General features: G+C 34.6%; 2 protein-coding genes and 1 long non-coding RNA gene across 3 annotated transcripts; 1 reads left to right on the forward strand and 2 right to left on the reverse strand.

Moving 5' to 3' along the window:
- Nucleotides 1-807: 807 nt before the first annotated feature.
- On the reverse strand, nt 808-8,011 carry LOC113237218 (protein PTHB1). Its single transcript, XM_026473564.1, has 11 exons — nt 7,495-8,011; nt 7,002-7,090; nt 6,394-6,658; nt 5,842-5,953; nt 4,880-5,021; nt 4,483-4,800; nt 3,877-4,362; nt 3,473-3,786; nt 2,115-2,290; nt 1,809-1,938; nt 808-1,373 (listed from the first exon to the last, which is right to left on the reverse strand). The coding sequence occupies exons 1-11, from the start codon at nt 7,749-7,751 to the stop codon at nt 1,131-1,133; spliced, it is 2,532 nt and encodes an 843-aa protein (XP_026329349.1). The 5' UTR covers nt 7,752-8,011; the 3' UTR covers nt 808-1,130.
- Nucleotides 8,012-9,864: 1,853 nt separating this feature from the next.
- Nucleotides 9,865-11,102, forward strand: LOC113237219 (caspase-1). Its single transcript, XM_026473565.1, has one exon. The coding sequence runs from the start codon at nt 9,905-9,907 to the stop codon at nt 10,793-10,795; it is 891 nt and encodes a 296-aa protein (XP_026329350.1). The 5' UTR covers nt 9,865-9,904; the 3' UTR covers nt 10,796-11,102.
- A 1,088-nt stretch (nt 11,103-12,190) lies between these two features.
- LOC113237220 lies at nt 12,191-12,830 on the reverse strand. The gene is made up of 2 exons (XR_003311022.1): nt 12,718-12,830; nt 12,191-12,463 (listed from the first exon to the last, which is right to left on the reverse strand). It is a non-coding gene; the product is annotated as an uncharacterized LOC113237220 (long non-coding RNA).
- Between the last annotated feature and the right edge of the window lie 1,132 nt (nt 12,831-13,962).

The raw sequence follows: 13,962 nt of genomic DNA on the forward strand, positions 1-13,962 counted from the left end.
AGTTCGCCACCGTAGAGGTGGAATATTTGCTTTAGATTTAAATGGGACCACTACTGAGGTACCCTCTTACCAACAAAAAAAGAATCGTCAAATCGGTTTACAAATCGCGTAACATACATACTAAAAGAACAGACGAATTGAGAACCTTCTCCTTTTTTTGAAGTCAGTTAAAAATAACGCCAGCGCCTATAACCCTCATATGGATAAATATTACCCAAAACAATTTCCTACAGCTACAGTCAACTACTTTAAAATTACAAGTAGATTCTTGCCGGTCTTTCCTATCGTGAAGCCCTATTCCAACATACACATGATTTCCACATGTATGGCAGAATGTAACTTTCGAGTTTTCATACAACTTTGATCACGGTATTTGCGAGTCTATTAAGTAACATGGAACCCTCTATTCGCCCGGCAAGAGGAAACCTATTTTATTTACCTATTTTAAGTCGGATGAAAGAAATGTAGAAACATAGGTGGCAGAATTCATAACGTATAACTAGTGCGACAGATGCGTAAACAGAACATAAAGCATTTGAAACAAAGATATCTAATCTGCCCGTGTTAACACAATAATTATACCTTTTTAAAAAAAAATAAAAAATAAACCAACTTGAAAAGTTTGTGGAATTACTCTATTTACCAAGTTTTATTGAAAACGGTTAATGAAAAGTGGTTGAAATCCAATAAACCTGATTTATCTGCTAATTTGCTACCCTACTACTCTACTACTCTTTCCAATAAAAAAGAATCATCAAATCGGTTCAGAAATAATCGCGTAACACGGATAAAAAAAATAGCGTCGAATTGAGAACCTCTTTATTTTAAGTCGGTTAAAAATAAGTTATTTTTTATTAAAACAGATAACGAAGAAAGAGAGAAATATTTGAATATGCTATTGTTTATTGTATAATAAAGAGAATTTCTTTGTTTGCTTTTCCGTGGCCGTTGCTTTACAGGGATACAGTGTATGTAACGTAAAAGTACATTAAACAGCAATACAATATAAAAAAAATTTGTTAAATAAGTAAATAGAAGTACTACACTATAGTGTTGGAACGATCCTGTAAAACTGGCTGGTATGTACGAAATAAATAAATATTAATATCCACCGTGTCGTCACTTAACGATTATATCACTTCAACAAACTCTTCAATTCTTGTTACCCTGTTTTCGACATCTTTCTCACCTCTAGCTTCCACAAACAATTTATCAAGTAGCACACGAATTTGCTTCAAAAATCTCTTCAAGTTGATATGTGATAATATTCCCTGCTCGGTGACGGGTGCTAGTTTCTCTTTGTCTTTCTCAGATTTTTGGAATACGTTATTTAAAATATAAGTTAAAGCCTGAGTTACTGCTTCTTCCCAGTCCTAAAAAGAAAGTTAGTGATTTATTTAGTTTTCCATAATGATACACATTGACGGGACGACCAAATTATCCTTGTCTTAAGCGACACGCCTATCCATAACAATTGCAGTGCCACTTAAAGCTTTAAATCGCAAATATCTGAGGGGCACTGCCGCTGCGCCCGTCACCCTGAGACGTAAGTTGAAAAGTCCCATGTGCCTGTAATTTACCTTACCGAAAATTTGGCGGCAGAAATAGGTAAGGTGGCAGTACTTCCCTGGACGAACTCTTTTACAAGGTGCTCGAATTTATGTATAAGGGTGTTAAATCTCAGCGCATCAACTTTCCCACAGCTTTACACACTCCCTGTCTTGTCCTTACGTGAATTAGTCCTTTTCACTTAGAGCTAGTGATTTAACAATCTATTCCGGGAGTGATATGAGGTATTAAAGACTTACCTGATAATCATCATATAGAGTTCCCAAAGTAAGCATTTCCTCTATAAGTTTCACTTTAAAATCATCTTTTATTTTTTTTCTGAATATAAACACTAAAAGCTGTCCAATCGCTGCTAACCTGTTCCCAGCTCTATATGGAAATACAATGTACAAATTGTTAGTAACTTGTTAGAAGTAGTAATTGTATTACACCAAGGATATAGAGAATATACAGACGATTATTTGCGCAAATGGAAGCAATATAATATGCAAAGCTACAGAGTATTTAAAGACTTTTTTACAACTATTTTACATTGCAATGCTCACTTCCTCGTAGTATTTCTGCAGTTTATAATTTCGTGTACGCATTTGATAAGGCGTTGTTGTGTGTCCTTCAGTAGGAACTCGAGCGGATCGCAGTCACCAGGCGGCAGAGCTCCGTATTGAACTAACAGTTTCTTTTGGATCAATGTGAATTGTCTCTGGAGCACACGTAATTCTTCCTGAAAAGATTCTTTACATTTCATTTGACTTTACTTCTATTACTACAAAGGTAGTGAGCTGCCAACGATATTTTTCCTTATTTTTGCTAATACACTCACTATAATATTTAGCTATACAAGAAAATAGAATATAAAATATTATAGTTTATATTTCAATAAATAAGAATTAGAGATAAAGCAGCAATTAACGGCCTTTAACATTAACTTGTACAGCCTTAGGTAATATAAAAAAAATCAAAATTACTTAAACGAAATGCATTTTTTATGTTTAAAAACAGATAAGCACTTAAATCAGAAACAGTTGAAAATGTATAAATTGTAACTGTTTAGCATTGATTAAATCAAACTTTAATAATTAAAAAACATTTTCAACTAAAGTTTACGAAATTTACAAGAACGCAAACTCAACCTTGAACCACTCGACAACGCTGTATTAGTAAAATAATCTCGGTACAGAGTACTAAAAAAACCGACCTCAAAAGTACGTGGAATTACATATAAATACCATGTTTTATTGAAATCGGTTACCGAGTAGTGCGCAAACCCGGATTCATCCCCTAGTTTGCCACTAAAATATAATAAAAATCGATTCTCACTTCTCAAAGTATATCGAGAGAGAAAAACGCCTTGAATTGGAGAATAGCAAAATGAACCATTAAAATAATTGCTGCTTATAATAAAATTTAGGCGCTATTTATAAAAATGAATGTTCATATGTGAACAGCCACCCTTAGAGGTGGATGATTTTCTTCAAAATTAAATGGTGGTCCCATTCCTATGGAGATCCTCTTTCCAAAAAAAAAAGAATCCTGAAAATCGGTTCACAAATACCGGAGTTATCGCGTAGCATACATACAAAAAAAAATACAGTCGAATTGAAAAATCTCCTCCTTTTTTGAAGTCGGTTAAAAAATGACAATCAAATAATTTTTTATTTTCAATTAAACTTAAAATAAAAAAGTAACCGATCAGACTTTTAAAAGAACACTGAGACTACTAGTGTTCTGCTAAATGTACCGGATTATTTTACATAACAAAATCTCATACAACAGACATGTGGTAGACAGATGGTGTGCCTAGTATATTGATTGGGCGCAGTGCAAAGGGCGGCCATTCTATGTATTAGGAAAATAATACCTCTCCATCATGTTTATCGTATTTCAAAGCAAAAGTTTTAATTACCTCTAAACTATTCAGCTTATTCCTCTCCTTCGCGTGACCTTCGATACTTTTCAAAAACCTATGCGTTATTTGTTTAGCCATTTCTACATCTATTGTCACATTAAAACGAAAATCGTTTAGGTTCTTTCGAGCATTATGTTCATTTAGTCTTGTTATTAAATTAAGTAACACAGAGGTAATGTCTGTTATATCATTGGCTTCAATTGAGTACTGCTTGTCTATAGCTTTCACAGTCACCGTTTTTTTCGTAGCTCGGTAGACGAATGTTATATCGTGTGACCTTCCATGTTTTAAGAGTTCTTCCTTAGTGAAGTCTAAAATTATAACAGTAACCAATTTATATACCTACTCCGCGCTTTATCTAAATGAAAAGCAAATTTCTATGAATGTTTGTGTTGTCTTACCTGTAAATATCTCGGTGATGTCAACAACAGATTGATTTGTTTCTACCAGTAATTTAAATTCATTATCAAAAACCTCTTCCGCTGGCGAACAATACAAACTAAGTGGCAATACAACTTCCCTAGTCAATACATTTATTTTTCCTTTCAAATCCGTTACAGTAAATGAAATTTTTACTCTTGAATTCGATATGTCAGATTCTGTAGATACGAATACTTGAGTTTCGATTATTTCTGTGCCATTGACAGTGTCCAAGCACAAGATAGTGTCCGAGCAAGTGAACGGTGGGCAGCAATCGTAAGTGATTTGTACACTGTGTATCGAGTTCGGATCTTCGCAAGTAAGTATGACGACGACTGGGCACATTAGTAAATATAACGCTTCGTCAGTATCCTTTGCGAATTGCTCAAAAAGGTTCTGAACTGGTTTTCCTACGTCTGCCTTTATCTTGATTATTTGTTCGACTGAAGGATACTGGCTGTCTGCATCTGCAATAGATTTCAATACCAGTCTCAAATTTACATCAATTATATTTTAGTAACCGGCCCTAAATGCTTATAAATAATAATAAAAACTTCTTGACATCTGTTATTGTATGTATTACCAACCTTCATTTCCGTCCAGCACTTTCTGTAGCGTTTCCTCAACCATCTCCAGTTCTGTCTGCACTTGTTCAGGGTCAATATTATCATTTACCATCGATGGAGTATTTGCGTTCAAATCAGGTTCAGTGCCTAAGTAGCTAACACAAATCACACCACTGGCAGACAGAGTTGCCAAACCACCAGGCAAGTATTTTAGAAAACATCGAGATATCGCGATTGCCTGGTGAAGCAAATTACATGACCACAGTAATGTGGTACCTTCGTAAATGTAGAGCTTTGAATCTTCTGATGCTACCATGACCAGAAGTCGTGCTGTGGGCTCTGAAAAATGGATCCATCTCTTTATAAATAAACCGAGAGATACCGATACATGCAGTGCTTATTAGATACTGATACCTACCGTAATACCAACCTATAAGATACGCGGAAAAACACATAGGCATAAAATCGAATTTTATCGTGTATTTCATAAGACCGTTATCCTGAAAACAGCACAGATGCCTCTCCCCTAGTGCTATTACGCTGGACATATTACTGCTTGTCTGGAAAAAATAAATTAAATGTATGAAGTAACTATAGGTAGGTGGTACCTATAGTTGGCTAAATATTATTTGCACCGATTCGTCTTTTCGCTTCATCTTTAGAATACAATATGACAAAAGTGTGAGCCGTCTCGGTAACGCACACACTCAACATAACGCACACACTCAACATAGCCCCGCACTAGGGAAACCCTGTGTCGCGGGTGCCATGGACACACATAGACAACCACAAATTACACCCAAACTCACGAGAGAAATAAATGTAGGCCATACAAATACTTCTCCCGGCCCGGGAATCGAACCCGGGACCTCTGCGTGGCAGTCCGGCATGGCAACCGTTCGGCCACAGAGGCAGTTTAAACGTGCCATCTGTATAGTGCCAAAAAACAATTAGTTTTAACTAACACTTTTACGCATTACCTCTTAATTCTAAACTTGACAATCTGCGGAACGAATTTTGTTGAATTAGTAAAAGAAAAGTCGGCAGTCGATATTTTACGAAGTAGTTACAGGCTTAAAAAAACGTACTGATGAATAAAGAAATATCCAAAACTAGAATTTAGAAAAAGCTTTTTACGCACCCATGACTCGTACGATGGCCCAAGATCATTAAGTCCATGTACGCTTTGAGTAAAAGAAGTGTTCATGATTTTACTACTATATTGTAATAAAAAAAAATAAGCCGTTCCAAGAGATAACTAACATTAATAATATATTTACAAAAATAATATTTCTTCAACTACAACTACATAGGTATGTGTTATTCTTATTTGGTACCGAATTTAACTTGCTCATACCTATGAAATTTGTTATTTCTTACCTGAATAACCTGTACTGACGATATTTCCTCGCCAGCATTATACATCCATTGAGGTATGTTCTTCTTGTTTTGTCTAGCATTTAGTTCGCTGAACTCTCTTAGCTGTTGGTAACTGAATAGAAAACACATTTGTTCCTAATTGTAAAATTTTATTGCATTTAATTAGGACTTATCGAGTTCTTTGGTTTTCGCGATTATTACACATTGGAAATGAAGCTATTTGTTCTGATCTAAATCGCGTAAGTTTGTTTTTTCAATGACAGGTCCTATAGTCTATCAGTCAGCCGTGGCCATAGGACATGCAAAGGGCCCGAAACGTTGCTTTGTTTGAAAAACAAATATACTCGATTTAGATTCGAGAAAAGATAGTTTCATTTCCAATTAGTTGATATTATATATTAGTTTATACGGAGCTGGTAACGCAATCTTGAATAATAATACAAACAAGACACAAAAATATCCACCATTGGAATTCAAGTGCAAAGGAAATATCACGCATGCAAATAAACATAACATAAACATAGTAAACTTTTGTTGACCTGCTTTACCTACCTGTGTATTTCTATTACCCACGTCGACTTGCAGATCACAAAAGAATCACTATTAGCCACATAACAGATCGGTCCTGGTATTATTACATCGTCGAATATGAATAAAAATAAAAACGTCTTCTGGTCAAAGAAACTTAAGCTTCCATCTAAGGCTTGAATGCATATAAAATCCCTCGTTTTTATATTACCAAATGGACCACATGTTACGCTATGCGCTTTTCTGGTGAAAGAGTGTTTTACGGCAGGCTGAAGTATGTTCTGTTCTCCTGTAGTGAAAGAGTATTTTGTAATACCAAATTACATATACCTACTTATACTTAGTAATAGGTACTATGCCGATAGTTAGGTATGCCAGATTAAAAACGTGCAGCAGCTCCATTAGTGTCAAAACGATAATACGATGTATTACAGGGGTAAGTATAATAACATCATCCTCAATTTGAATGTCCCCAATTGAAATATATTTTTGGCAAGATAGTTGGTATGTAGGTACATCAGCCTATAACTAAGATTCTAATCGGCGGAAACGTGGTCGCCCTAAAAGAGGTCATCAGAAAGGCATATCGTACCACACTAATGAAAAAGAACATAAAGCAACATCAGAATTACCAGCGACTATATGACCCTCCTTTCTGTATAACTGATATATTGCGTAGCTTTGAGGATGCAACACCAAGATATATCGGTCCGTTGAATCTCTGAAAGGAATTCTTTTTTCAGTTCGAAATATGCAACGCAATTTATCTAATTAACCAGCTAGATACAATCAAATGATCCAACCATCCAACTTAATAATATCTCGATTAGTTTAATTACTTATTTAATGATCCAAGTACATTTCAAGCTTAAAGTTTCTTTTAAACACTCGATTAATTAGGCAAGCTAACACCTATCACAGTGGTGCCTGAAAATATGGCTACATAAATTCGCTGTCTAGAGGGACACGGTGCAGGATAATTGTCCGAAAAATTTGAATTAGCGGCAAATTATTTCAGAAAAGAATACCTACATTTTTATATTATATTATTATAGATATTTTTCCAACACCTCAATGTTTAAGTACCTAATACAATAGGTATTATTTTTCTGTGATGTAACTTACACTATAAACTTTCCCGTTTCTATTTGCAGTATTGTAACTCCTAGATCAATCTCCATCAGCGAATGGGATGCGTCATGATCTCTATTAGGTTTGTATATTTTCAGTATATTCGCCTCACCGACTATAAGGCAATCACTATCACTATGAACGTTGAATTTATCTACTTTAAAACATGTACCATTATTTAAACCTTCATTAAATTCTACGCCTTCAGATTTGTCGTTAGACCACCATTGTTTTACTTTGAAAATCGACATTTCACTACCACTACACAATTACAAATAATGACGAACATTGTCTTTTCTAAAGTAGACAAAAGGTTGCTAAGTTTGTGTGGACGGTTGCCGTAGTAACTCGAGGCAAAATAAAATACGACAGCTGGCCTATGTCGAAGGCAGACTGGGCTAAGTAAGACTACAATTACATTAGTTGAGAATTTTAATTATTAATACAAAGTTCGATCACAAAGAACAATTCATTCGAACTGACCTGGGATCGAAGCTACGTCTATGAAAGCGGCGGCACCCTGGTTTGGCAATAATAACTTTCATAAGAAACTAGTGGAGTAGTTTCACAAAAAATAAATGAATAAGTAAGTAATATCATGGTAGTAAAATACCATATTATTAATATTCAATTTCAATACAATCATGAATGTATTCATACAAAATCATGAGAATTTTAGTAGGTATAAGGAGTAAATATCATATTTATTACATTAATTTGCTTATGTGAAGAAACCAGCATGTCGAAACGGAGGTTTATAAAAATTTATCGTAAATAAACGTATATGTATAATAAGTAAGTATCATCGGATCAGCGTGAGTCACGCCAATTTTGACAACAAAAGCGACATTTTATTTCTATTATAAAAAATAAATTTAAAAAATGTTTGTTTTGTTTTGTCGATGTTTAGAAATGTAAAAATTAAACACTACATTAAGTATAAGTTAAACATGTTAAATATACATTTATAGCTATGGAAGAGCGGTGATTCCTGACACAGGCTTGATAAGCTTATACCATCCACTGTTAAAGTTAATTGTATTACTGAAATAAACATTTTCTTTATTTATTATTGCGACAAAAAAATGTTGCTACTTTTTGGCGCATTTTTAGTATTTTTAGCTAAGTTGCAACTATTAACATTAATTTCTTATGATTTCATCTTATATATTTTCTACTCAGTGATATTGATCTTTAAATTGGAAGTTTTATCAGGACAATGTCGCAGGCCTGCGACTGACATCTCGGGTACTAGTTTGGGTAACTAGTAAAGGATAAGCTAGATATCCTTTGGTCTATTCAGTCGCCTAGGAATAATGGGAATTGCTAGTTGTGCAATGCACAACGGGAAGTGAGCGTGCCAACAACTCCGGTACCTATCTCGAAAATAGGGAGGGTAGGTACTGTTTTGAGTACCGGATTAATTCCGTGACAACCCTATCACGGGTTGATCTGTGGTCAGGATTTGAACTTATACGTTCCCGGTGTGGGCTTGCATGCACAGGTTATAATAAGCACTACAACTTCCCGTATAACCAAGAGATTCATAGAGAGGGGCACTATATCAAAAATGTGTGAGCTTGAATGCACATGTTATAATAAGCACTATAACTTCCCGTATAACCAAGAGATTAATAGAGAGGGGCACTATATCAAAAGTGAAGTAGAAAGATATGGGCCGGTCTTTTATTTGCTATGATCATAAAGCCTTTGCCAATGAAATGAACCCCATGACTAGCAAAGTGTACATTTTTCGTATGGAGTGGAAACATTTATAGTTTTAGCGACAACTAGCTACTTTTAAGCCTTCTGTCCGGTAGAAGCAAACATCGGTGATGTTTGCTTTAGTCTAGTTGGCAACACTAAGCGTGACAGAGCATAGTGGATTCGCTCTGGGCCTTTTGGAGGGAAAAGTGTCGTTTTTATTTTGACTTTCAATTATTTTGTGAAATCTAGTTTAAAGTGGAATAGGATAGTGCTATTATGCCTTAATCGAAGATTAAAACGCGAAATCATACGAATCTCGAACTAAAATACCCGTATCGGCTCGTTCTAAAGAATCCCGAGTAAATCCAAGCACGCCGCCTCAAATTGCCTATACTCTTTGTGGCGGCCATATTTACAGAAACACTTATTTTTATGTTTTCGGCTGAAGGACTTTGTTTCCATGGCCAGCAAAAAAATTAATAAAAAACAATAAAACCATTTTGTCTATGATTGTTTTTCGCTTTGCTTTGCTTCTGTTCTGTATCATCATTCGTTGTTGTGGTGATTTTACAGGTAATACACGTGTAATTGAAATTATCTCTGCGAAAAGAACAAAGGGTTTTGAACTTTTGTATTTTACGTAGCTATTTACGTTTACCAAAAGGTGATTGTATTTGTGCTTTGGTGTCCAGTGAAAATGTCTGAAAATCTAGAAAACGGTGATAGTGCCGACATGGGAGAGAACGAACAAAGACCAAATGGCGGTGGTGATGAAGGGGACGCATGGGGCAATCAAGGGTCCTCGGTGCGTCGCTTCGCAAGAATGCCAGTGGATAGAAATGCTCCATACTACAACATGAGTCATAAACAACGCGGTATGGCAGTTATTTTCAACCACGAGCATTTCGACATTCACAGCTTGAAACCTCGCACAGGTACTCACGTAGACTGCGATAATCTAGCGAAGGTTCTGAAGAACCTCGGATTCCGCGTGACGGTTCTCAACAATCTAAAGGCTAAAGATGTTAACAAGTATATACAACAGACGGCTGAGATGGACCACTCTGATTACGACTGCTTGCTAATCGCGGTGCTGACTCACGGTGAGATGGGCTTGCTGTACGCTAAAGATACTCATTATAAGCCAGACAACTTGTGGTATTATTTCACAGCCGATAAGTGCCCTTCTCTTGCTGGTAAACCCAAGATGTTTTTCATTCAGGCCTGTCAGGGGGATAAACTGGATGGCGGTATAACCCTGAGTAATCGAACTGAGACTGATGGTTGTCCATCTTCAACATATAGGATTCCAATACATGCTGATTTCCTCATTGTGTTCTCTACTGTGCCAGGGTTTTACTCTTGGAGGAATACTACACGAGGATCTTGGTTTATGCAAGCACTCTGTGAGGAACTTCGCTTCTATGGTGCAGAACGAGACATTCTCACATTATTAACATTTGTGTGTCAAAAAGTAGCTTTAGATTTTGAATCTAACACTCCAGACACGCAAGCTATGCACCAGCAGAAACAAGTACCTTGTATCACTAGCATGCTCACTCGTCTTCTTGTTTTTGGAAAGAAATAATCATGTAGTAGAATATTTGGGTTCTCTATACTTAGATAGCTATAAAACCTTTTGAAATTAGATTTTGTTAGTCAAGATACAATAGGTAAATATGTGGCTGTTTTCAATATTGAAGATTTTAAAATGCCATAGGACTATTTAATAATAATAGATTATTGGGTGTTGAATATTTACATTTTAGTGATTTTCATAGTGTTTACTTATTTAAAATAGTATACAGAACAAAGATTTATACTACTACATTGATATTTTTTAGCAAATAGTTTTTTAAGATGTGGTTATGAAATCTCATACTTAGTTTGAAAAGCAAAGCACAACTTTTTTAATTATGATAGCTGTGTAATGTTATTAATGTTTCAAAATATTGTGTCATAACTCAATTAGCTTCTAAATTTATGAGTATGTAAAATTATGAAGTACTTAATTTGAAATTTTCCTTCAAAATTGGGAACTGATTTTACTATCTTTTAGCATTTTTTATGTGTGCTTAATTATTTACTTTTTACTTATTTAGTCCTAACTTGTCTATGCAAACAGAACAATACTGTTTTAGTACAATCGTTCATGTATTTTAAATTCAAATAAATAGAAATCTTGAACAATTTAGTACCTTTTATTGTATTAAATTAAAATTACTCAATTTTTTTTACATAATTTATTTTAATGTAGAATTCCTTGCAATTTAGTTCTTTTTTTCAATTAAGATAGAAAATTCTTATTTGAATTTCATAAGAATTAAACAATGTTCCTTTGTTGTTGAATTAAAAAAAAATAGCATTACTTTGTAATACTAAAATTAAAAGTACATACTTAATTGTAACAGTACACTAGTTACTGAATAAGGTCACTTTTACATTCTATAAATTGATAGTCTGTAAGTGTTTCTATCTCTTCATAGCATTTATTTAGTAATATGTTATTATGTATACAACCTGCCATGAACAGAATACATTGGCATTAGTGCCTGTTGTTTTCATCTGCTCAATTTCGTTGTAACTTCAAAATATCCATGTCAAACTATCTTGGCTTGGTGCTCATAGATTTTGATACCTTGTGTTTGCAACATTTTTGTTTTAATTATGTACCAGGGAGCTCAGTATTAGATTGACTGGTTTGTGATAATAGTACTGACAGATTCTAAATTAGGCTAGAGGATTATAGGATATGTGAGGAGCGCAGATGTGATAAACAATGATTATTAATAGTAATGTTGGAAAGTTGTGCCTTCAAAGTGTTCTCAGGAGTACATTATCAGTATAAAGAGGAGTGTTTGCCTCCTCCTAGGTTTTGGATTGAAAGAAATGATGTATTTTGTTAACAAACTTATTTTTGTACTGTTTGTAAGCAATAAAATATGGTATCTTATGAATATGCTGATTTTATTTATAGTTTTCCTGTTCTGAAAGTAATACAACACTGTGCATATATAAACATAAATAATAAGTATTGTTTTGGCTTATATTATTAACAAGAATTGAGTCCATATGCTTTTTCCCTAAGCTCCCAACACTGATCCCAGAATTGACTGAGCCGCTGTTCTTGATTGGCACAGAAATGTTTGAAGTCTCTTAACATCCTCATTTGGAATGCCTCATCACCTGTAGCTGGTATCTGGGATGATTTCCACTTTTTGGATATCATGTGGTTCCAGGACCATAGGAAGCCCATCTAGAAAAAATAATTATGCAAAATTATATTAGAAAAAAATTGCACATTTATTGGAAGGAACTACTGCAGATCTGCTACAACAAAAATGTATTACAATAATGTCATCTAACTGGGCAAGGGATGACTTTCTGGGAACTTTATTATTTAAATTAATAATTAAAAGATCAATTTTGCGTAAATTAATAACTTGTTTTCGTTGGGTTGGGGTATGTCAGCGCCCTAATTGATTGCGGTGTGACACGGCCACAACGTACCCGTCTGCTGTTATCGTAGTCATCCTTGTTTTTACCGCTAACGTGTCGTGTGATGTAAGCTTCGTGCGGACTGGGAGCTGCTTCGGAATGTACAGGATATCTGTAAAGAAAAGTATGTATTTAAGTACTTAATTTTCACACTGTGACCAAGTAGAGATTTTCAGAAAGGGATAATATTTGAATAAAAATTGATCTATGGTAATGTGCACTTTTTGAAATCATCGATATTTTTCTATGTTTGATATTTATATTAATTGTTCAATCTATACCTATTAGTTGATCTACAGATAAACTATAAATGAACTGCATTGAAGGTAATAATGGGTTTTTCAACAAGAACTTTGTTTTGTAAATCAAAATAAAACAATAAATTTAGATGACAATGATTCAAATTTTTATTGTATTAAAAAAGTGAGGTTTGACAATTATGAATGAAAAATGATATCTGATAAACGTCCGCCACGACCACAGTTACAGATGTCGATTCTTTCATCAAAGCTTTTAATCACTTTTTGACAAAATGGGTCTATTTCGTTAATCACTTCACGAATTTTGAGTTTCAAGGCTGTGTGATTCTGTTTTTAACATAACCCCATAAAAAATAATACAGCGATGTTAAATCACATGATCGAGCTGGCCACTTAACGGCAGAATTTCGTGAAATTATGTGATCGGGAAATTTTGTTTGCAATAAATTAATTGTTTCGGTGGCTGTGTGAGTTATGGCACCGTCTTGTTGAAACCACATGTTAGTGATATCCATATCGCCAATAATAAGCCAAAATTCAGTTGTTAACATCTCTCGATAGCGTATTCCATTGACCGTAACCGCTTTTCCAGCTGAATTTTCGAAAAAAAAACGGCCCATGCCAACGGCACAAGTTTTCACACTGATGTGAAATTGATCGTTTCACAATCCTACTAAAGTTGCTCGCAATTTATTTTAGTTATAGCTTTACTATTTTGTTTGGAATTTAATCTATTTATTTTTAGACAAAACAATATTGCTTGGTGGTCTGTGACTGCGGTTTCGAGAAACAGAGAAAATGACGTAAATTTAGTATGACATGATCTAAACAGCTATATGCGCGGGTTGGAATATCATAAGCGGGAAGCAAGCCATAAAAGGCAGTGTATCTAAATAATTTGAAGTTGAGTTGCAAACATCTATCAGATTTATATTAATGTTATCAACAAGTATTAGGGGTTAAAGTATGAAATTGCCGTTTTATTGCAATAGGTTCT

Source organism: Hyposmocoma kahamanoa, unplaced genomic scaffold, assembly GCF_003589595.1.
Source record: "Hyposmocoma kahamanoa isolate Upper Pololo Valley unplaced genomic scaffold, ASM358959v1 93, whole genome shotgun sequence".
Lineage (NCBI taxonomy): Eukaryota > Metazoa > Arthropoda > Insecta > Lepidoptera > Cosmopterigidae > Hyposmocoma > Hyposmocoma kahamanoa.

What these genes read in the sequence shown, in the direction of transcription:
- LOC113237218 (XM_026473564.1), bottom strand. Translation starts at nt 7,751, where the DNA reads ATGTCGATTTTCAAAGTAAAACAATGGTGGTCTAACGACAAATCTGAA. An exon ending in GGAGGGTCATATAGTCGCTG is followed by an intron (nt 6,659 to 7,001) that starts GTAATTCTGATG and finishes CTTTCACTACAG; the next exon opens with GAGAACAGAACATACTTCAG. An exon ending in CATCACCGAGATATTTACAG is followed by an intron (nt 3,787 to 3,876) that starts GTAAGACAACAC and finishes TTATAATTTTAG; the next exon opens with ACTTCACTAAGGAAGAACTC.
- LOC113237219 (XM_026473565.1), top strand. Translation starts at nt 9,905, where the DNA reads ATGTCTGAAAATCTAGAAAACGGTGATAGTGCCGACATGGGAGAGAAC.